The sequence below is a fragment of the Podarcis gaigeae genome (assembly GCF_964106915.1).
Source record: "Podarcis gaigeae genome assembly, chromosome: 11".
Lineage (NCBI taxonomy): Eukaryota > Metazoa > Chordata > Lepidosauria > Squamata > Lacertidae > Podarcis > Podarcis gaigeae.
In genome coordinates, this window is record NC_139687.1 from 11527486 (window position 1) to 11551369 (window position 23884).

The following is a 23884-nucleotide window of genomic DNA, read 5'->3' on the forward strand; positions in this document are numbered from 1 at the left end:
AGGAAAGGGCTACTGAAAGCTACTAACCGCAATGGCTAAGATCTGCATCCACAGATGGAGGCAGCAATGCTTTTGAATCTTCTTCTTTGGAGATCACTCATAGCCAGGTAAGATGGTCTTCCATAAACACAGTCTTAACAGTGAGTCCATGACTGTGGAGGCCAATTCTGGATCCACACATCCTTCCGCAGTGGGGACATTGGTTTCTGGGAGGGAGCTGATCCTGGATGTTTAACTACAGGTAGATGGGCTATTGGCTTGATCCAAAGTGTATGTCTACTTAAGGATTAACAGCAACCAGTAGTCTCTAATAATAATAGACTCCATCTTTCCAAGAATGGACATAGAAGAAACCACAACATCCTCTGGCATTTGTAGCCCCAGCAGGAAACCTGGAAGTACCGGAACGGGTTTCGCTGGCCGCACATGCTCAGAAGCGCTAAATCGCTCTTTGCGCATGCGCAGAAGTGCCGGATCGCAACCTGCACATGTGCAGACACGCAGGCGTGGGTTGCGAATGCTGTGGGTTGCGAACGTGCATCCCGCACGGATCACATTCGTAACCCAAGCGTCCACTGTAGTTATGTTGCCAACCCTAGGAGAAACTAGATCAACATATGCGCAATTCATGGTATGCATACACTTAAAGCTACAGTACTTGAAAATACTTAACTGAAGTTCTTAAAAATTAAATATGCCAGCCTATATGCTAACAACTATCGCTTTCCATTTTTTTTTAAAAAAAGCAATTGAAATCCCCTCTCCTGGTTAGTGCTTGCCAGCTCCGACCCCAAAAGGGACTTGGACAAGTGAATTAACCAGCCAGGATTGCTCAGTCGGCAGAGCATGAGACTCTTAATCTGAAGGTCGTGGGTTCAAGCCCCACTTGGGATGAAAGATTCCTGCATTGGAGGGGGCTGGAATAGATGACTCTCTGGCGCCTACAGTTCTATAATTCCCTGGTTAAGTGTGCATGGGATTGCTGCCTGAGGTGGGAGAGCCTCGCAGGTAGAAACTTTTCCTTTTTTCACCCAGCCCCGCTGACATGCAAGGGGGGCTCCCTTCCCAGTCCATGCGCCTCGGGTCCGACAGCCTTCTGGAATTGCCACGGATGGGAAACAAGAGAGTCGAGCGGGAGCGACGGGGGTGAGACAGGCGAGCAGAGGGTGGGCGAGATGCGATCCTGGGAGGCGCGTTGGAGGAGGGGAGGCTGGCCGGAGAAGGAATGTAGACGGAGCGCAGCAGGGAGCAGAAAGGGCCGGGATGGGGTGTGTGAAACAGGACATGGAGCGGGGGCGACCTCGCGAGGGAGGAGCCCGAGGAGGGGGCGGGCGGGCGGCAGCAGCAGCAGCAGCTTCAGCTTCAGCATCTCCTCGCAGGCTGCCGGGGAAGTTGGCCGCGCTTGCACCGGACGGCGGGCTCTCCAACAGCGCAGCGCCCGCGGGATCAATTGGATCCACGCTCTGGCCGACAGCCGGGAAGGGGGAAAGGGGACGATCGGCCGGAAAGAGCGCCGGACTCCAGGTATATAAGGCGCTCCGAAGGTCCCAGGATGAGGCGCGCCAGGCAGAGAGCCGCGTCGGAGAGAGGTGAGCGGAGGCGCGCGGGATGGAACGCCGTGAGGCTCCGCGAAGTTTGGAGTGCCGTTTACACGGCAGTGGTCTGTAATCCGAATTAGTGTGACCCGCTTGGGGATGGAACGCCAGGGGACTCTCGGCTGACGCTGGGGTGCCGTTTACACGTCAGTGTTCTGTCATCCGAATTAGTGCGAACCGGTTGGGGATCGGGAAATTTTTTTGGGGGGGGGGGATCGTGAGTCCTAGGGATCTGGAGGGGGGAATGGTCGGCTCAGCATTGCCCTCCTGCGATGTGATAAGGACTGGCCATCCTTTCCCCGCAGCGTGGTTTTTATTACCATTTGCCTCAGGAGTGTATAAAAGTTAGCAACGCTTTCCGGGGGACAGGAGATGCCTCTGGATTTCCACCATCGTCAACTGCTGGGAGACTTAACTGGCGGTGGTGGTGCGTTGATAATACTGTAGTTATAATAATAAACCACAAAGGGAGAGAAAGCAGGGGCCTCGTCCTCACCTGCTTTCTGCTGCTTCTGCCCAGTTTGTTCATTTGACTCGTAAAAGTTGAGTTGCATGTGTGCGCGCGTGTGTCTGTTTGTCTTGGGAGACTTCGCCACTGAAAGCGATGGGGATGGTGACTGATGGGTCTCCAAATTACTTGGGATGCTGAAGAATCGCGCTGTTTAAAAGGATGCGGGAAGAACTGGCTTCCTGCAAGTTCTTGCCCGAGGAGGTTTGCCCAGAGCTTTTGTGTTTTGGGAACCACAACGAGAAGCAAAAGTAGCACCCAGTTTGGTAGAGCATGAGACTCTAAATCTCAGGGTTGTGGATTTGAGCCCCATGTTGGGCAAAAGTTTCCTGCGTCTAAGGGGCGTTGACTAGATGACCCGTGTGGTCCCTTTCAACTCTATGATTCTATGATTATTATTTGCTCCTAAAGGGTCTATGAGTCCCACTTTGTGGCTGTGGCCACCCCTGGCTATTCTTGATGGTCTTTTTATGTACATGTTGCTGGCTCAACATGCATGTGTGTACACAACCCTGGTCTCCATCCTGAGGTTTGCGTTGGCAGAGATCAGTGCCCTCACCATGTGGCTTGGGGGTTAGATATGTGGGTGAACTGATCATGGGGCTGGCTTCTGGGGAAACACAACAGCAAGGAAGAGAGAACATGAGATGAACAGGCTCTCATTGATCATTTACACTTTGGAATCATTTAAACCAGAGCTTTCCAAACTGTGTGTCGCGACACATTAGTGTGTCGGCTAAAGTGTGTAGGTGTGTTGTAAGAAAGCTCCCCATGCTCCTCGCGGAGCTAGAAAGGGGTTAGTTTAACTTCTGGTTTGCTAGTAAAACTGAATTTTGTTGTTGTTTAGTCGTTTAGTCGTGTCCGACTCTTCGTGACCCCATGGCACTTCTGTCTTCAACTGCCTCCCGCAGTTTGGTTAATCTCATGCTGGTAGCTTCGAGAACACTGTCCAACCACCTCGTCCTCTGTCATCCCCTTCTCCTTCTGCCCTCCATCTTTCCCAACATCAGGGTCTTTTCCAGGGAGTCTTTTCTTCTCATGAGGTGGCCAAAGTATTGGAGCCTCAGCTTCAGGATCTGTCCTTCCAGTGAGCACTCAGGGCTGATTTCCTTCAGAATGGATAGGTTTGATCTTCTTGCAGTCCATGGGACTCTCAAGAGTCTCCTCCAGCACCATAATTCAAAAGCATCAATTCTTCAAACTGAATTACTGTGTTGCAAAATTATGCATGTCTAAGAAGTGTGTCACCAACATGAAAAGTTTGGAAAGCTCTGATTTAAACTGTGATTAGCTGTGATTCCTGCATCATAGGTGACCCATTGAGTCCCTTCCAACTCTACAATTCTGTGATTCTATAATTCTACGAAACAGCCACACTCCACTTGTCCAGAGGACCATTGTGTATGTTACAGGAAGTGCCCCAAAGCCTGACTCTCTTTTGCACTTCCAGATTAATGTGCAAAATAGGTGATGTGGGTGTTCCCTGTGGGGTGGTATGTAAATCAACCAGGGAAAGGTCAATTCACAATTACTTCCGTGTGTTAACAAAACAGTAATAAGAAATGGCCCTGATAATAAGAGACAGTTGGGATTGAGGAATCTGGACCAGAGGAGAAGAATAAAGCAATTTCTAGAGGTTCAGACTAGCCAAGATTTCCAAAGTAAGAGCTCGTGGTGGAACTGTGGCATCTGAAATTGAGAACACCCATTATGGTCTCTGGGAGTGTAAAGTATGGAAATAAAGGCTGCCCATTACATGTTATGGGACTGTGGTGTTTTAGAGTATGAGACGGTCTCCTTAAATAAGGGGTGTCCTTTCAAATTAGTGTTCTGTCTTATTTTAGCTATGGCTTAGGAACTAGAGCTAGATGAAAGGATCTGAGCTCTCTCTTGCCAATGTCCACAAATGTGCCAAACACCACCACCCCAAAGTACTTAGGCTACAGACATGATGGGCCCTTCTGTTTGTTATGCAGCCTCCTGCATTTTAAAATTCTCTGCAGTTCACATGATTGTTGTAGAGGAAAGGGAGCACTGCACTCAACCATCTCCCTCCCCCAATTTCATTTTGGTAAGGGTTCCCTTTGGCTGGGCCCTAAAATCTGCAAAGTATATTGATTCAAATTACCAGTGCACACAAGACACATTCACAGTCACAAAACCCAGCTGTGATGTGAAACCTGAATTTATCAAGCTATGTTTCCATGTTCCCAACTGCCCACCCATTCATTCTAGTATTATCCTAGTACAGGAATTGATTTGTGTGGTTTAACTCTCAAACCTTCTGTAATTTTATGGCTTTCTGGAGAGCCTCTGAAAAGTAATGTTGGGTTCTTGGAGATGCAAAAAGATTGAGGGAACATTCTTTCATATGTGGTGTAAAGAGTACTGGGAAATGATATATAATGAATCGGGGGGGGGGAATGTTTAAAAGTAAACATTTCCAAAAAAAACAGAGTCCTTTTTGTTGGGGATAATTCAGAGGGAAATTCCCAGGTGTCAAAAAAGACTATTTGTGTATGTTACTACTGCGGCCCCAAAATGGAAAACAAGCGAGGTCTCAACCAAAGAAGAATGGCAACTTAAGTTGACAGAATATGAACAACTTGCAGTCTTAACATATAAAATAAGAGAACAAGAAGAACATAAGTTTAGAGAAGACTGGAAAACGTTTATTGAATATATGGGAAATAATTGTGTGCAGCTGAAAACGCTGGCAGCATTAAGATAAATTCAGCAATATAAATAAGTTATGTTGTATGTAATAATGGGATACTGAATGCTTTAGTTTCTGTAAAATATGCAGGGATTTATGATGTGTAAAATGAACCATGGAAAGAGAAGAAAGGAAGTCATTGATAGCTTAAGGATGTATAAATTAGTGCTTTAAATTGTAAAACAGAAATATATATATATATATATATATATTTGCTTTCGTAGATTATATATATATATATATATATAAAACTAATGTTGGGTTCCCGGAGAATGTTGTGTTCAGTTAGGGGTGGGGAGTCTGTGGCCCTCCAAATGTTGCCTACACCTCCCATCATCCCTGACCACTGGTCATGCTAGCCATACTGGTTGGGGCTTATGGGGTTGCAGTGTAACAACATCAGCAGGACCACAGCTTCCTGTGTTATGTTCATAACCCACACATGTTCCTTCTCCATCATGCCTACTCATGGGAACTAATTAAGTAAAACAAGGGGGGAGTTCAGAGTCATCCAGTACCCATGGGATCAGAGGTATAAGTGACCTCCAAGAATACAATGGCTAGCCTCATCCATTAGATGCCAACCAAAGGGTGTTTAAGGAGATAGCAGAAATCACTGGGTTAAAACTGACTGAAAGTCCAGAGGTAGCATTATTATCAATTTACAGTGGGGTGGAAGGTTCACAGGCCATGAAGGACTTGCTCACAAATTTATTGACATCTGCACAAATTATTATAGCCAGGAAGTGGAAGGGGCAAGCAGAATATAAAATGGAAGAGGTGTGGGATATAGCTATTAATGATAAATTAACATGTGCCATTAAGGCAAGATGGGAAATATGCAGGAGAAATGATTTTGAGGAGATATGGAGGGTGTTTGTAGAATTTGTACTGTTAAAAGGAAAGGGGTCAAACCATTGCAAGAGGTGTTGAAATTTTGGGAGGTTGGATAGTTACAATGGAATGGGCTCAGTGGTGGGATACACATTTTTATTTTTATTTATGTATGATTATTGTTGAAAAAGGGATGTGGGTGGCACTGTTGGTTGAACGACAGAGCCTAGGACTTGCTGATCAGAAGGTCGGCAGTTCGAATCCCCGTGGCAGGGTGAGCTCCCGTTGCTTGGTCCCTGCCCCTGCCAACCTAGCAGTTCAAAAACACGAAGTGCAAGTAGATAAATAGGTACCACTCCGGCGGGAAGGTAAATGGTGTTTCCGTGCGCTGCTTTGGTTCGCCAGAAGCAGCTTAGTCATGCTGGCCACATGACCCAGAAAAACTGTCTGTGGACCAATGCTGGATCCCTCAGCCTGTAAAACAAGATGAGCACCGCAATCCCAGAGTTGGGGGCCACTAGGGGGCGTATTGGAAGATGGCCGACAATACCATCTCTCCGACCCACACGGGGTAATTAAGAGGCTGTTATGGGAGTAGGCAGCCTCCCTTGTTGCCCCAAGGAAATGGGGAACACTGCCCTTGCCTGCTGTGCCCATAAGTCACCCCCTAATTCGAAAGAAGGGGGTGAGGGCCCTAGGCAGAATGCCCCCATGTGGACCTTGGCTCTCCTGGACGCTGTCTCTGATCGCGCACTAGTTGCAGCAATTTGGAATAATTAATTACAAAAGAAGCAAATGCACATATTTCAAGTGAAGAAGGGGGGTGGAGTCTGCTAATTTAAGTGACCTCTGTGAAAGAAGACGACGGGCTGGAGAAACAGGAATATTTTACGATGAAGATACACCGAAGGCGGGGTATGTTGACAACGGGGCTGAATGGGGGGGGGAGACCTTTTTTACTTTCCTTCTATGTGATTTACAAGAACCCCTCCTCATTAGAACCATCGGTTGAACTGACCCAAGCAGGATGATTAAGGTCTGTGTGGAGATAAACTTTAACCAAAAGTATGCTTTATGGAGATCGAGAAGCAATAAGAGCTTTTGGGAATGGCGCAGCAATTAATTCGGAGTCGACATCTTGCCAAAGGATTTATAGCCGGGTGTAAGAATGGACTTGGTTTTCAGACTGCATTCCTAGTGAATCTCCTCAGAGGTTTTGAGAAAGGAGACAGATTGGTGAAGATTAATGATGCTAAGACTGTTTTGATGTATGGAAGTGATGTTATATGGAAAACGTCTGGATATGGCTACTGGATAAAAAAATAATAATAACCACGCAGGATTACAAACTGTTCTAACTAGCTTGCGGAGACTGTCAGAGGTCACAAAGAGAAAGGAAAAATATATGAAAATAACAAGAGATGTGGAAAAATAATAAGAAAGGACTGGATAGTACTGTGAACATCATAAGGTTAGATTTGTGGACCTTAAAACAGCAGTAAGAAGCAAGAAGTTGATTGGATCCCTTCGGAACTTGAAATATGGGTACCCCCAACAAAAAATTAAAATTCGGCTGTGTAATTTGGAATTTATGTAATTTGGTTTGATTTGATGTGATTGGTCGCTTAATAAAAATTATTCTTAAAAAAAAAAAAAGAGCACCGCAACCCCAGAGTCGTTCACAACTGGACCTAATGGTCAGGGGTCCCTTTACCTTTACCTTTCCTTTGTCGAAAGAAAAAGATGCCAACCAAACATTGACCAGTGGGTGATCAGTTCTCAGCCTGAGAGCAGTGGGAGGGCTATTAAAGATTGCCATGTGTCCTCTTTTTCATGGGTAGAGTCGTCATAGTGATCCATAGTTAAAAGCAGAAGTTGGCCAATGTGTCCTCTTGTTTTGCTCTTCAAATATGGCAGCCTTAGATGTGCATGCCTAGGGTTCCTCCATGGAGAAGGATGCTTGGATAGATGAGGGTTCACATCCCTAGGAAAGGAGCCTTACTTGCATACATAAGAGCCAACACTCACTCTCTCTCTCTCTATATATATATATAATATTTATTAATATAATATTATATATATATATATACATACATATATATATATATATATATATATATATATATATATATATATATATATATATATATATAATTTATTAAAATTTTGGAAATTACAAAAAGAAAAAAGAAAAATTGAACATACAAAGACAGAAACAAAAACACTACATAAAACATTAAATTAACAAAACAAAACAAAAACAATTAAAAACACTTCCAATATTTTCAAATCTTAACTTTCATACACTTGTTTCATTGACTTCCTCAATGCCTCCCTTTTTGCATTCCACTTCAATTAACTATTTCAGCAAGTCCTTTCCATTTTCATCTATTTTCTATCTTAAAGTTAATTTTAACATATTGTAACCTAGGTTTTTCCCTTTTAATGCATTAACAATCTATCCATACCTAATTCCTTCTAACATTTCTGCCAAAGCCGTATAGCTTCATTCCACCTTTTTTCTAACATTCATTAATTTTACAATATTTCCGCAGATAATCTTTAAACTTTTTCTAGTCTTCTTCCACCAGCAGGGGCGCCGACTTATAAAAAATATTGGGGGGGCCCATACTGGGGTCCTGCCCCGGGAAGTTTTCTAAGATCCGCTCCCGGCCCGTTGCTGCTGCTGCCGCCCGCCTCGTGGCCCCCTCGCCAGCTGAGGGAGGGAGAGAGACCGAAGGAGAGAGATGCGTGGTGGGCAAGGCAAGTGCCCGCCGCGCCTCGCCTCCCACCGCCCCTCGTGCCGGCCGCCCCCTCCCCTCCCTTCCCCGCGCGCGCGCGCTCGCTCGCCCTCCTCACCCCAGCTCTTGGCCGTTCGCCCCAGGAACTCGCCGCTGTTGGGGTTGTAGATGAACCTCCGCCACTCGGCCATAGACTGGCTGAAGGGCTTCTCCTCCTCCTTGGCCATAGCGAGAGAGAGAGAGAGAGAGAGAGGCTGGAAAGAGAGAGGGAGCTCGGCGGTTCGCGGGCGGCGGTTTTTCCCCTGCCGAAACAACAGCGGCTCCTCAGAACCGCTAAGTAACTCTCCCTCAGGCGCCCGGCGGGAGAGCAGAAGAGAGGAAAAGGAAAGAGGGGCTGGGCCAGTCGCACGCACTGAGCAAAACTACTCGCGCCGCCTCTTTTACTACCGTAATAATTATTTGTTTTAACTCATTACTGAATGTATTTTAAAAGGTAACTATCATCAAACAAGGAAAATAAAAAATACCAACATAATTTTGTGATTTTACAAAGCATAATATAACTACCGTATTTTTCGCTCTATAACACGCACCTGACCATAACACGCACATCGTTTTTAGAGGAGGAAAACAAGGGAAAAAAACATTCTGAATGAAACAGTAGATGTATCATTTTTGTGCTTCATGCTGTGGCCACAGACATGTGATCTGATGGTGAATTTGGGGTGACCCAATGCAAAAATCCTGAGGATCCATGTGGATCCATGTTTTGTAACCACGTTTTTGCACCATTGCAGCCCCAGGCAACAGTGGGTGCGTGATTTTGGGGGGGCAGGCTGTAGCCATGGACATGCTATGTGCTCTGATGGTGAATTTGGGCTGACCCAATGCAAAGATCCTGAGGATCCATGTGGATCCATGTTTTGTAACCACGTTTTTGCACCATTGCAGCCCCAGGCAACAGTGGGTGCGTGATTTTGGGGGGGCAGGCTGTAGCCATGGACATGCTATGTGCTCTGATGGTGAATTTGGGCTGACCCAATGCAAAGATCCTGAGGATCCATGTGGATCCATGTTTTGTAACCACGTTTTTGCACCACTGCAGCCCCAGGCAACAGTGGGTGCGTGATTTTTGGGGGGCAGGCTGTAGCCATGGACATGCTATGTGCTCTGATGGTGAATTTGGGCTGACCCAATGCAAAGATCCTGAGGATCCATGTGGATCCATGTTTTGTAACCACGTTTTTGCACCACTGCAGCCCCAGGCAACAGTGGGTGCGTGATTTTGGGGGGGCAGGCTGTAGCCATGGACATGCTATGTGCTCTGATGGTGAATTTGGGCTGACCCAATGCAAAGATTCTGAGGATCCATGTGGATCCATGCTTTTTAACCACATTTTTGCACCATTGCAGCCCCAGGCAACAGTGGGTGCGTGATTTTTGGGGGGCAGGCTGTAGCCATGGACATGCTATGTGATCTGATGGTGAATTTGGGCTGACCCAATGCAAAGATCCTGAGGATCCATGTGGATCCATGCTTTTTAACCACATTTTAAGTGGGGAGGGAAGGAAAAACACAGAAGGGACACGGAGCAGGAGAGGGGTGTGCAGAGAAGCAGCTGGCTAAGAATGCAGGAGAGGGGTATAACAGGAGGAGGGAGGAAAGGAAGGCAAAAGTTTTCCCTCACCTACCCACCCAAGTCAGCCAGCTCGCGCGCTCTCTCTCGCTCTCTCTCTCTCCCTCCTGCACGGAGCACAGAGACACACTCTGCTTTCCCTCTGCCTGGAGGGGAGGGGCTTTCCCTGATCTTTGTTCCATTTGAGCAAACACAGCAAGGAAACAGAGCAGGGTGGGCAGTAAGACCCTGAGGCAGAATGCCGGAAAAATACGGTAATAATTTTCTTAAATTATTGGGGGGGCAGAGCCCCCCCAAACGAATTTTTGAGGGGGCTCGGGCCCCCTCAGGCCCCATGGAGTCGGCGCCTATGTCCACCAGCTCTTCTCCCTGGTCTCGGATTCTGCCAGTCATTTCCGCCAGTTCCATATAGTCCATCAACTTCATCTGCCATTCTTCCCGGGTGGGTAAATCTTGTGTCTTCCCATAAGAGCCAACTCTTAGGGACCAAGTTCCCTTTGCTGCCCCCCTCCAATAAAATATTTGAGGGGGCAGGGACCCCAAAGTTGAAGGACATTGCCATTTTAATGGGGGCAGGCCCGGGCCCAGTCTCTGCAGTGGCACTGGAGAGCCAGAGGTAAGGTGGGTAGTGGCAGGGTGCAGCATGTGGTGGCAGTGGCAGGGGGTGGAGGATGAGCGGCCACAGCAAAATTTTTGAGGTTCCTTGGAGTTGGTGCCACTGCTTCAAATGGACACCAGTTATGCATTGGCCTGTCAGATCTATCATCGTCTAAGGCACAGCTTCCCAAACTTTTCATGTTGGTGACACACTTCTTAGACATGCTGTCAGGCATCAGAGGGTCCCCACACCCCTGGCAGGTTGCCAGGAACGAATAAGACAAGGGAAGTTCTTACCAATGCTTTTTTATTCAATATTCACAGAGAGAGGCTTGGAAATGCAGCCGCTTGGAGTAATGACGTCTCCACCCCCTCCCTCTCTCCCTTCATGCGTCATCACTACGGATGCTGAGGTGTGCCCTCTGCCTCTGAGCTCTTTGCTCTCCTACTTTCAAGGCTTGCCGTGTTCTGGAAGAGGGGGGTCTGGAATGCTTTCTAAAGACACTGAAGAGTTTGGATTTGATATCCCGCTTTATCACTACCCTAAGGAGTCTCAAAGTGGCTAACATTCTCCTTTCCCTTCCTCCCCCACAACAAACACTCTGTGAGGTGAGTGGGGCTGAGAGACTTCAGAGAAGTGTGACTGGCCCAAGGTCACCCAGCAGCTGCATGTGGAGGAGCGGGGAAGGGAACCCAGTTCACCAGATTACGAGTCCACCGCTCTTAACCACTACACCACGCTAGCACTGAGTCCATCAGCTGTCTCTCTTCTTCTTCTTCTTCTTCTTCTTCTTCTTCTTCTTCTTCTTCTTCTTCTTCTTCTTCTTCTTCCTCCTCCTCCTCCTCCTCCTCCCCCTCCCCCCATTATTTTCCAGCTTTCCCCCTCATCTGCCTCTGAGCTGTCACCTCCCTCAAACCCCTGTTGTAATTCTGAACTGTCTCCATCTTCTCTAGAAGAGTCAGGCTGGGGAGGCAGTCTTCCCCATTCCTCCTCTGCCCAGTCCCTGACACATGCATAATTTTGCAACACAGTAATTCAGTTTTACTAGCAAACCAGAGGTTAAACTAACCCCTTTGCAGTCCTGGGAGGAGTGTGGGGAGGGCTCGCAAGACACACCTACACACTGCAACCGACACACTAATGTGTCATGACACACAGTTTGGAAAGCTCAGACTGTCTGAATTTTGTGGCAGGGATTCAAGTGCATACTGGAACTTTCGGTTTGTGTATTTTAAAGTGGATTAAAGGGCTCTGTCGCCCTAGTGCAAACAACCCTCTCCCCACCCCCACAAAAAAAGCCCCAGACTTTCTGAGGTTTGGAAAGTGATGGAGGAATGCATTGAAAAGTGTAGGGCGAACAAGTAAGGAAGCAGGAATACATGCAAGGAGCCTGCAAGCAAAGCACGGTGAATGCAGGATGGATGTCCGTTGTCATAGAACCACTCTGCAAACAGATCAGAACGGATGCTCCACAGGAACTGTGCATAATCTAGCATCCATGTAAGCTTTATGCAACAAATCAGAATGAATGCTCAATGAGCTGGATGTGTGGAAGGGGCCTGAGTCTTCAATGGAAATGCATTACTTTTATGGGTATAGCAGTGGATTCCTGCCGGCTAGAGGAGTTGCCCTGGCAACAGCAGCAAACCACTTCCTCGCCACAAACTCTGTCTGTTCATTATTTTGGTTTACCACACAGTTCTATCGAGACTCACCAGCAGGTGTCTGACAGCTAACAAATAAGCATACTCTACTGAGACTGCCCAAAATTCAGTTCTGGAGTACCACAGATGGTGCTGTGTGCTGCTGCTGATGTTTGTCCGCTTTCTAGCTTCACTGGAAATACTTAAGACATCGAATAATGTTATGTTTTGGCCTAACTGGACCATGCCAATTATACTTTTGAAATTATGTGAGGAATTAAAGTCTTCCAAACATTGGTAGCCATTTTATTTTAGCTATGGATCAGCTTTATTCACCACCAATTCCCTTTCTTCCTCTTGCTAAGGCGCTAGTTCCTGGGACATTTCTTTTCAACATAAGCTCAGGTTTTTCTTTTCAATGTCATTTTTATCATCAGTCTGTTATCTTATATGCCATGGTAAAAATTCCCAGGCTCCTATAAATCAGATAACTTGAAAGGTAGGGTTGTTGGTATCAGTCCCTGGGATTTTAGATTTATCTCTCAACATCACAAGAGCTAGAAGGCAATTCAAGAAATAAGAATGACTTCAGGCTGTAAGATAAAGGTTTGCCTGCACATTGATCGACTTCTAAGGAGGTCCTGGCTAAACAGTTGTGGACATCAGAACTGTTCTAGATTAATCCACTGAGAGCTTTATGAATATAAGATATAACTGTCATGCTTTCTTCTGAAAAGACCTTTGGATGTCTAGGTCACTTTGGACGTCTAGGTCACTTTGGACGTCTAGATCACTGCAACCATCAGAGTGAGACCTACCATTAGGTAAAATGAAGCCATCACCTCTAGGAGCTGATTCTGAGGACATATCTGCTTTGTTTGTTTGTTTGTTTGTTTGTTTGTTTGTTTGTTTCCCCCATAAAAGATATACACCACTTGATTGTTTTTTAAAAAAAACACACACCTCCAAAATAGCTTACATTTAAAGTACCGTGGTTCCTTGGGTTAAGTACTTAATTTGTTCCGGAAGTCTGTTCTTAACCTGAAACTGTTCTTAACCTGAAGCACCACTTTAGCTAATGGGGCCTCCCGCTGCTGCTGCTGCTGCTGCAGTGCTGCCATCACACGATTTCTGTTCTCATCCTGAAGCAAAGTTCTTAACCCAAGGTACTATTTCTGGGTTAGAGGAGTCTGTTACCTGAAGCGTATGTAACCTGAAGCGTATGTAACCTGAAGCATATGTAACCTGAGGTACCACTGTACTCTTTTATCACTTTAAACAGTCGTAGCTTTCCCCCAAAGAATCCTGGGATCTGTAGTTTGTAAATGGCACTGAAAGTTGTTAGAGAGACCCCTGTTCCCCTCACAGAACTACAACCCCCAGAGTCCCTCAGGAAGAGAGATTTATTGCTAAGCCACTCTGAACTGTAGATTTGTGAGGGGAACAGGGGTCTTTAAACAAATCTAAGCACCTTTTTTAAAGCTACAATTTGCATAATTCTTTGTGGGGAGCCACTACTGAGTGTCATGAAAGGGCAACTAATTATTGGCTACTTAATTTATTCCCATGTTATTTTTTTTACTGTAAGGGACAGTGATTTTTCTGTCTCAGGTGCTAAAGTAGCCTTGGATAATATCTGACTTGACTTTTGGGGCTGGATTTGCGGCTCCTTCTCAGGTCTGGTCCCAGCAGCCAGGCACACCTTGGGAACTGGCCAGTGATTAGAAAGAAGTCTGAAGAGAATGAAAAGGAAGGACTTATGACTTACGTTAGCTTGGCTAAAACCACAATTGAAATCAGCCGATAACATTATATTCTAAAAGAATGACAAAATCACATTTCATTGAAGCCAAGACACATAGCGGTTGGCTTAAAAGATGCATGTGTTTTCTAAGAAACGGCATTTTGTGAGCTACAGTTCTCCAGATTTCATTTGCAGTCACAAAGCTATGCAGAGCGGACACACACAGAGCATAAATTTATAGCCAAAGCCAAGTCCTGTCCTAGACATTGATGCCACTGATGGGAACTTGACAGATTATATACAATAACTCACCACTGAAGAACTCTTACATAAAATATATACGATGTTTGCTTTTTCACTTTAGATGTGCTTGCTTTTCTCTGGTCTGAAGATTTCTGCTTGCGGCCACCCACACACAAAAAGAGGAAAGCTGAAATAACGTTCTGTGTGCCTTTTATTTGTTTAAGTTTCTGTGTTGCTGTGCGGAGTATTATAGCATCAGAGAGATGTGAGACTTGCTCCTGTTGCGTTCACCTGACAAAGAACCAGCTTATCAATGGGACTGTATAATTTAGCATGACTCTGGTGAATGGTCATTCTGTCATGGGACTGCACAGTTAATATTTTGTACATGAGTAACTTTTATTATTTATTCCATTTTTTATCTCACTTTTCCTTCTAAATGCTCTTGGTTTGCATCAGCTGTGTGAGGGGAGGGCAAATAACGGGGTGGATCAAGGTGATTCAGGGATCTTTCCCTCTTCTGAGTCAAAGTGTGATGTTAATAACCCCCTCCCCAAGTTGGACAAGGGTCCTGCAATGCTTTGTGTCACTTATAGCTTTATATTTTCCTACATCTATGTGTTTCTATAGGGCAATGACCTCTGCAAAATATTACCTGATTTACAGTGGTAAAGTAAAGGTAAAGGGACCCCTGACCAATAGGTCCACTTGTGGTCGACTCTAGAGTTGTGACGCTAATCTCGCTTTATTGGCCGAGGGAGCCGGCATACAGCTTCCGGATCATGTGGCCAGCATGACTAAGCCGCTTCTGGCAAACCAGAGCAGCACACGGAAACACCATTTACCTTCCCGTCGGAGTGGTACCTATTTATCTACTTGCACTTTGACGTGCTTTTGAACTGCTAGTTTGGCAGGGGCAGGGACCGAGCAGCGGGAGCTCACCCCATCGCTGGGATTCAACCGCCAACCTTCTGGTCGGCAAGTCCTAGGCTCTGTGGTTTAACCCACAGCGCCACCTGCATTATAGGAGTGCTTCAAATGTACATTGTGGGTGTGATTCAAGAGACAATCCCATGCTCCCCCCCCCCCCAGGGATTTTCCTTCTTCCACAAAAAGCCCTTGGACCTATTTGTCTACAATTTGTCAGTCTCTGGAGGAGCACCTGTGCCTTAAAATTTCACCCACTTTGGCCCAAATAAGGAAAATGACTTCATAGGGTGGCTGTGGAGATAAAATGAGGATTGGAGAAATTATGTATATGAGAGATGTCCACAGATCTCAAGATTCAACCGTGCATAAGTAGGTTAGGCTGAGAGACACAGTCTCACAGTCATCCAGTGAGCTTTAGAGATCTCCCTCATCTGACCCCAACCCTCTGTTCACTACATCAAATTAAATCTTATTCATTCTTGAGCCCCTGCATCATTCTTTTTGACAGAACAACAAGGTGGCAAAAATTCTGCTCAACAAAATAATAGACCAGCTGACAGAAGCATTATTTTTGGTGGTATATGTAGCAATTCTTATATTACTGTGACTTTTAAAAAGGACCCTCTACATCTAATATTTCTGCGGTGTGTTCCCAATGGATGTTGATTCTTTCCTTTTCTATAGTGAAAAGGTTTTATCAATGATCACAGAGCATTCCCTTGTTGCAGGACTCCAACTCCCATCAGCCCCTGCCAGCATGGCCAATGGTCAGGGATTATGGGAGCTGTAGCCCAGTAACATATGGAGGGCCACAGGTTCCCCACTCTGGTTTAAAGGCTAAACATGCAAAGCTGGTCAGTGTGAGATCAGTACCCACTGAATTGAAGCCATGAGAACGGATGCTAATTCCATGAACAAAAATGCCTGTGATTTGCCCTGCCTGTCCGCTTGCCAGTCTTTAAACATTACAGGAATGCCATGAGAAATATGCCTTCCTTTTGGGTTCCAGGAAAGTTTAAAGGGCACCTTAATTTGACAAACAGAATTCGGAAGAGTGAGAAGTTTGGTTCTTGATAGCTTGGCCACAAGGGGACAGATTTAACTTCTATATAAGTAAGTGGCTTAATTCCCCACCCCCCTGTAAAGTAAGGATAGTGCTCCGTTGTGGGGACAACTAAAGTTGAAATAAGATGCTGGATGCAAGAGTTTATGTTTAAGTGGATTTTGTTTTTGGAAATTTGACTTATGTTCTTCTTTGAGTTTGCTTTTGAAAACTTAAAAAAAAGTATTTAAAAAAAAGAAATAAAGTTGAATAAGACATGCCTCCGGCACTGTTACTATGGCCAGAAACTCCATGGAAGAGGAAGGAGTGCCATACTCCCATCTCTGAAGCCAACCTCAAGGTTGCAGCAATACCAAGGATGAGCAATACAGTGATACCTTGGGTTAAGACTTTAATTTGTTCTGGAGGTCCGTTCTTAACCTGAAACTGTTCTTAACCTGAGACACCACTTTAGCTAATGGGGCCTCCTGCTGCGGCCACGCCACCAGAGCACAATTTCTGTTCTCATCCTGAAGCAAAGTTCTTAACTCAAGGTACTATTTCTGGGTTAGCGGAGTCTGTAACCTGAAGCATCTGTAACCTGAAGCATATGTAACCCGAGGTACCACTGTACATTTCCGAGGCATACCTTACCCCAGACAGAATACCAAATTCAGCGCAGGAGGCACGAAGGATGAACGGATGCAATGCACCCCACTAACTCTTTCCCTGCTCCCATTCTGAATGCAGCTTCCGAATTGGAATAGACAAGCATTCCTTACATACCCTTCATGGTCCAGAGGCCATGTTTGGTTTTAGGGAACAGACTGAATGGACGGATTTGAGAAATAGTTCATGAAGATATTTATAGGCAATGCTGGTTTGAATTTATATGGGTTTTATACGGTTGGGAGTCGCCCAGAGTGGCTTATTATTATTATTATTATTATTATTATTATTATTATTATCATCGTTATTATCGTTATTATCGTTATTATCATTATCATTATCATTATCATTGTTGTTATTATATCACAGACACACCAAGTGATTATAAACTGTGTCAAAAGAAGGTTTCCTTTAGATGCTATAATATATTACTGAATACAAATCTTTTTACTTGCAATTTAACCGCTTTGCTCCCATTTTTTCCTCTGGAGAGAAAGGACAGGGCTTTTGTGAAAGGCAGAGGAAATCATTCCGCGTTGCATTCATTAGCTTAGGTTTTACGAAAGAAGATTGAGTTTGAATCCAATTGTGCATGTTGGAAAATAGCCCTCCCTGTTATTGTTTTATTGATGCAGGATTGTATCCAACAAAGTTGTCCCATTAGTGCAAAGTCTTTTTTGAAATGAGAGGCGGCATACAAATAATATAAATAAAAAGGCATCCTCCCTCATTTTGTTTAAATGTATTTGAAGAGATTTGGAAAGTGAAGTTATTGGTCTATTTAACATAAGACTTTGTTGTTGCCTGTGATGAAGTTAGGGACAAAAGCTATGGGGCTGCCACCAGAATAGAAGCCCATTCTCTTAATTTGCTGATGACGATGGTTTGAAAATATGGTGAAGTTGGGGGAGCAACTCAGTGGTCCTACTTGTTATTAAATTTGGAGGGTGGAAATAGAGAAAAACTTGGCAGAAGATGGTAGCCCCAAGCATCTGGGAGCTTCTAGATCTGCCCTGCCGATCTCATTAGCTAAACATCTGCAAGAGCCCATATATCTGTTCTCTATTGCATTTTATCAGAAAATATGAGCTTGCTGTTTTTAATATGAAGTCAGGTGATTTAATATGTTGTCATCTGTTGCTGTTTTAAAGGTTTTGGTGGAAGCACGGCAGGCTGCTGACATGCGACCAGTACAGAAGACGTCTTCTAAGAGGTGTGATGCAGGCTCCCCCTTGTGGGAATTAATTGGATCGAAACTTCCCTGATTTGAAAAGCGGATCAGTCCAAAGCTGAGCCATGGATATGGTGAGCACGCAACCGTCTCTTCAAGAATTTGAAGGGATGGACCCTCTGATCCGCCGCCATTACAACTTCACGGGAAAGCTCATCCGAGGAAAAGAAAAAAGCCTGACGACCATTATCCTTCTAATCGTCTGCAGCTTCATCATCCTGGAGAACTTAATGGTGCTGATCGCCATCTGGAAAAACAACAAGTTTCACAACCGCATGTATTTTTTCATTGGCAACCTGGCCCTCTGTGATCTGCTGGCTGGGATAGTTTACAAAGTAAACATCTTGATGTCTGGAAACAAGACCCTGTCCTTGTCTGCCCAGATTTGGTTTATTCGAGAAGGCAGCATGTTTGTGGCCCTGGGAGCTTCCACATTCAGCTTATTAGCGATCGCCATCGAGAGGCATTTGACAATGATCAAAATGAGGCCATACGATGCCAATAAGAAGTACAGGGTCTTTTTGCTCATCGGAACGTGCTGGCTTATCTCAGTTTCCCTGGGCGCCTTGCCAATCCTTGGCTGGAATTGTGTTGCGGACTTAGCTGACTGTTCCACCATTTTGCCGCTCTATTCCAAAAGGTACGTGGCCTTTTGCATCACCATCTTTATAGCAATCTTGGTGGCCATTGTCCTCCTCTACGCCCGGATCTACATCTTGGTGAAGTCCAGCAGCCGCAACGTCACCAACCACAACAACTCGGAGAGGTCCATGGCGTTGCTTCGGACAGTTGTGATTGTGGTCGGGGTCTTCATCGCTTGCTGGTCGCCACTGTTTATCTTGTTGCTGGTCGATGTGGCCTGCAAAGTGAAAGAATGCCCCATTTTGTATGAAGTGCATGGGTTCATTGCCTTGGCGGTCCTCAATTCAGCCATGAACCCCGTCATCTACACCCTGGCGAGCAAAGAAATGCGCCGGGCTTTCTTCCGCCTCGTCTGCGGCTGCTTGGTGAAGACCAGCGCCACCACATCGCTGCCTATCCAGCCCACCCCAGATCAGAGTCGCAGCAAGTCCAGCAGCAGCAATGCACAGAAACTGAAGGATGAGCACCCACAGACTAATGGCTCACCAGGTTTAGTGGAAAAGAACGAATCATCATTTCACAATGGGAATTGCTGCAAATGAAGTCCGTCAACTCTGCAGGCTAAGGATTCTTTAACTGGCTTTTTAAAAGAGCCGAATGGAAGGAAGCCTTTTGGTGGGGTTTCATGCACTTAAATCACAGGGAGAAACACTCATCGACGGCATAATATCAAGTGCCTTTTTTTTAGCCCAGGCTGTTTTGAACTGGGTTTTAGTTCTGTGAGGGATGGATTTAGGAAGGTACTTCACTGCCTCCCCAAATCCTGTCAGTATCAAGAAAAATGGCACATTTGACATGATACAAAATTTATACGCATTAGGGGGTCAATGCAGAAACCATGGTGGGTTATTTAAAACCAATAAATGAAACCCAGTCTGCACAGCCCAATAATATGCAAGTCTAAAAAAGCTGGAGGTGCTGTTTTTTATTGCCATCTGTTCCGTGCCTTTTGGGCCCGGCTGCTGCCTCACTTCCTCCGTCCCTTCCTTCAAGCAGCCTACCTTCTTGACCTCTATACAGAACACAATGCCTGGGATCTGTGGGAGACTTCGTTCCCAACCAAACCCATCTTTCGCTTTTTCCACCCAAGTGGGACGGTTTGGCAACATTATACAACTGACCTCCTCCCCAGGAGTTAACAGTATTTATAGATATTCTTTGATATCACTGTTGCTCAGGCAGTAGTGCTGGGGAACGGGGGAGAATCACATGGGAAAATGGCAGCCAATGCTAGCCTATTATGTGTATATAGAAATGTGTGTGTGTATCAGTCGATTCACAGGAAACATTTCCATTCACCAAGCATTGCACACCCTCTGCAGGAATGTGTATCCCCTATATGCTGACATTTAAAGTTACGAGAGAGATTGTTTGCCTCCGCAGGGCTGCATTATTTTCCAACTTTTGCGTCTTGTTGCTATGTTAATGGATTCACACTACAACTATTATTTGACATGGCATCCCAAGAAATAAATGCTTAGGACCGATCGCTGTGCCACAAGGCATAAACTACCATATTATGAAGGCAAGGAACTCACGCTGACATGAACAGACAGATGGATACCCCAGAACAAATATTTCGGGTTGAGCTGCAAGCCTAATTATCTCTTTATTTATGCCAGTTGTTTGGCAAAAGTTTACATTATCTGATGTTGTCACCATGATTTCCTGTGTAATATACCAGATCTTACAAGTGCTGTGGGCAAGTATGTTCCAATAGTGGTGTTTTGTTTTGGTTTTTGGTTTTTTAAACTTCACCAACAAAATTTTGGAGGAGAGAAGTTGGATGCTACACGAACCCAGTATTCTGTCTTGCAATTATCAATGCAAACATCCTGCGAGAATAGCTAAATGTGAAGGCTGGGACTAGAAGGCATTTTGGTTTTGTTCTAGGACTTTAAGAAAAACGTAATATTGGCTCATTCTCCTTGAATTTCTTCTTTATTTAATGTAGTTTAGTGCCCAACTGAAATATGTGTCTCAGCATTTTATGCATAGCATGTATATAGATGTATATTTAATCAGTGCATATATATTTTTTTGCTCTTTGAAAGATTTTTTTAAAAAAATTGAAGGCCCAGCCTGTGTTATGGAAAGCCCAAACACAGAAGATTAGAAAGATACAATGGAAGGGGCATGGTCTTCTCAATGTTATTTCATACAAAACTACACGTTTCCAGAAAACTATCCCAACAGAGCTTTACAAAAATCGCAAATTGCAGTTTAATGTTCCTTAACAACTATCCCTAGCTCAAACTTGAGTCAATTGCATGGCTGGTGGATGTTTTTTCTTCATCTAGCTCTAGAATTAATATTCTGTTATCTGGACTCCCTGCCCACCAATATATTTTTTCCCTGATGGCTTATGTTGGAAGAAAGCGAGCAGAGAATAAATGGGATTCACCATGCACTTAACATGGACTAATGGGTGAAATTGGGGGATGCATGTACCACAGGAAATAAAGTTAGCATAAGTGGAAGAAACAGTCAAAAGTGGTCCATGAGAACGTCATACATGGTACTCTGAGATTTTCAGCCAGCTTCTGCTTCCTTCACAGCAACAGGACTAATTTTCAACTGACCCATCCCCCTCATCATCTGAAAATTCATAAATCTCTTTTGACATCACATCAGTTCAGCCAGGGGCTGGGAACTGCTGATAGGGGACAGTCACTTTGTAAATGCCTACTGAATGGGATTTTATTCTAGATTTTAAAATATGCATAGAGGCATGATTTTTTTAAACATCCTGCTATCATTATTTGAGGGGATTTTTTTAAACTTAAGAATGACAAGCTGTGAAAATTCTGTTTACAAGAGGCATTTAAAAGGGGAAGGGCATGCTATTTCGACCAGGGGTAGCCAATGGGGGTACCATCCTAAAATTTTGGGATACAGCTCACCTCAGTCCCAGACAGCATAACCAGTAGACAGAAATCATGGTTGTAGTACAAAGTGTGTGAAAGGCACCACATTTTCAAAGCCAAGAATTAAACATGAAATTATTATAGACATAAAAGAAAGAGGAGGCTTTGCCCTGCCACATTTGCAAATGTATTATGAGGCAGCCTGCTTGTGCTGGTTAAAAGAATGGATTACACTGGATAATGTGGACCTCCTGGACTTAGAAGGCCATGATTTAAAATTCAGCTGGCATGCATGTCTTTGTATGGGAAGGCAAAAATCCATAAAAGTTTTATGAACCATATTCTAAGGAAGAATTTGTATAGAGTTTAGGAGAAATATAAAAATCTGCTGGAAAGGAAAACACCTTTATGGCTATCTCTTATTGAGGCTATTACAATCAAGAAAGTTAATATGGATAGACAATGGCCAGTTTTTACAGGGAACTGCTGCATTTCACAGAGGGGGCACTTAAACTGAAATCAATGGAAAGTGTAAGAAGCCATGTTACAGACTGGCTACAATATCATCAGTTACATGAAATGTTTAAAATAGATAGGAAAAATTGTTTTTTGGACCAAAGCTCACAATTTAAAAAAGAACTTATACAAAACAAAGAATTTTTTTTAATCTAAAATGTATAATTTGTTATTAGATAGGGAAGCAAAAGACGAGCTTGTGAAAGGTACCACATTGGCTATTCCTGTTTTAAACATTTCCTACAGCAGATTCATTGAAAACCTGTGTCTAAGGGCAAAATCCTAAGCACATTTAAGCAGAAACAATAGATGGGAATGGCTTGCACAGAATGCCACCAGATCCTTTTGTCCCTCTGATAATGTAATGCCCATAGCAGAAACGCTCCTAGTTGGTATGAATATTTGTTATTTCAAGTGTAAAGTCTTGTAGACATGTATATTACCTTTTTGATCTCTGTGCAAAATACAAAAGAGTATGTTGAAACTGTGAATGCCAAACAGTATAAAGTAGCATATCAAATAATAAAAACTGCTGAAAGCAGCGAAGAGACATTGTCTTTGAGATGATCCTGGTTAAACAGCAAGGCTACGGACAAGGATGCTTAACCTGTAAATACAGATCAAGTCACAGATATATCCCCAGGTGCTCTGAAGAGTTTCCTAAAGTTTTTATATATTAAATGTATTGTGTTGTATTGTATGGCATAATAATAAAGTAAAAGAAGAGGTCCCTCGTTGAAGCATGCAAAATAACAGGATCACAAACCAGTGAATGATAACTTAGTGATTAAAGGGGTATATCAGGTACAATAGGAAAATGCAAAATAATACAGAGGTATGTCTTGATGAAATAAGCAACAAAAATTTTGTTGTTCTCTATTCTCTTATTGTGTGGCATGCCACTTAAAATTTAAGAGTGATTTAAGAGTGGTTTAAAATTTAAGAGCCTCTTATTCTGTGGCATGCCACTTTAAATTTAAGTGTTCTCGAACACTTAACATGAGTTTGACCAAACTGCGGGAGGCAGTGGAAGACAGGAGGGCCTGGCGTGCTCTGGTCCATGGGGTCACGAAGAGTCGGACACGACTAAACGACTAAACAACAACAAATGCTACCAACTCAGTTCAAGGTTTTCAGGACTGGACATCTGCCTCCCCTTCTTTCTGAAAAAAAGAGGTGCAAAGAGTTTCTGTGGCAAAGTATGCCACTGGCTGATGTAGTTGCCTTTTCCGCCATCGATGGAGGCATGCTTGCACCATTCTGTGACCCTGTCTCTCTTTCTGGTGCGGAAGTCATTTTGTGTTATGCCTCACCCCACTGAAGCCATCTTGAGTCTACTACTCAAGGGCCCTTTCTCAAAATTCCAGAGGTGCTCACTGCCCACCAAAGTCTGGCAATCCCTAACTTTAGCTCCTACATAGGAGAGCAATGCCTCTGAGAAAATATGCAACCCAATAAATTTTCCTTGGAGTCTCTGATCATTGTATTTAAAGTTTGGAAGGAATTCCCTCCCACCTCCTGTCTCAAGCTTATACAGTGGTACGGTACCTCTAGTTACGAACTTAATTCATTCCGGAGGTCTGTTCTTAACCTGAAACTGTTCTTAACTAGAGGCTTGCTTTCGCTAATGGGGCCTCTTGCTCCTGCTGCGCCGCCGGCACACGGTTTCTGTTCTCATCCTGGGGCAAAGTTCTCAACTCGAGGTAACTCTTCCAAATTAGCGGAGTT

General features: G+C 44.4%; 1 protein-coding gene across 3 annotated transcripts; it reads left to right on the forward strand.

Annotated features, from left to right (window-relative positions):
* Positions 1-1261: 1261 nt before the first annotated feature.
* S1PR3 (sphingosine-1-phosphate receptor 3) lies at positions 1262-22886 on the forward strand. Of its 3 annotated transcripts, none has more exons than XM_083702108.1 (2): positions 1262-1589; positions 18052-22886. In XM_083702108.1, exon 2 carries the CDS (start codon positions 18197-18199, stop codon positions 19313-19315), a length of 1119 nt encoding a protein of 372 aa, XP_083558234.1. In that variant the 5' UTR covers positions 1262-1589; positions 18052-18196; the 3' UTR covers positions 19316-22886. The 3 variants fall into 3 exon arrangements, with proteins under 3 accessions (XP_083558234.1, XP_083558236.1, XP_083558235.1); XM_083702110.1 differs by lacking the exon at positions 1262-1589 and adding an exon at positions 1645-1660; XM_083702109.1 differs by lacking the exon at positions 1262-1589 and adding an exon at positions 10907-11041.
* The last annotated feature ends 998 nt before the right edge of the window (positions 22887-23884 follow it).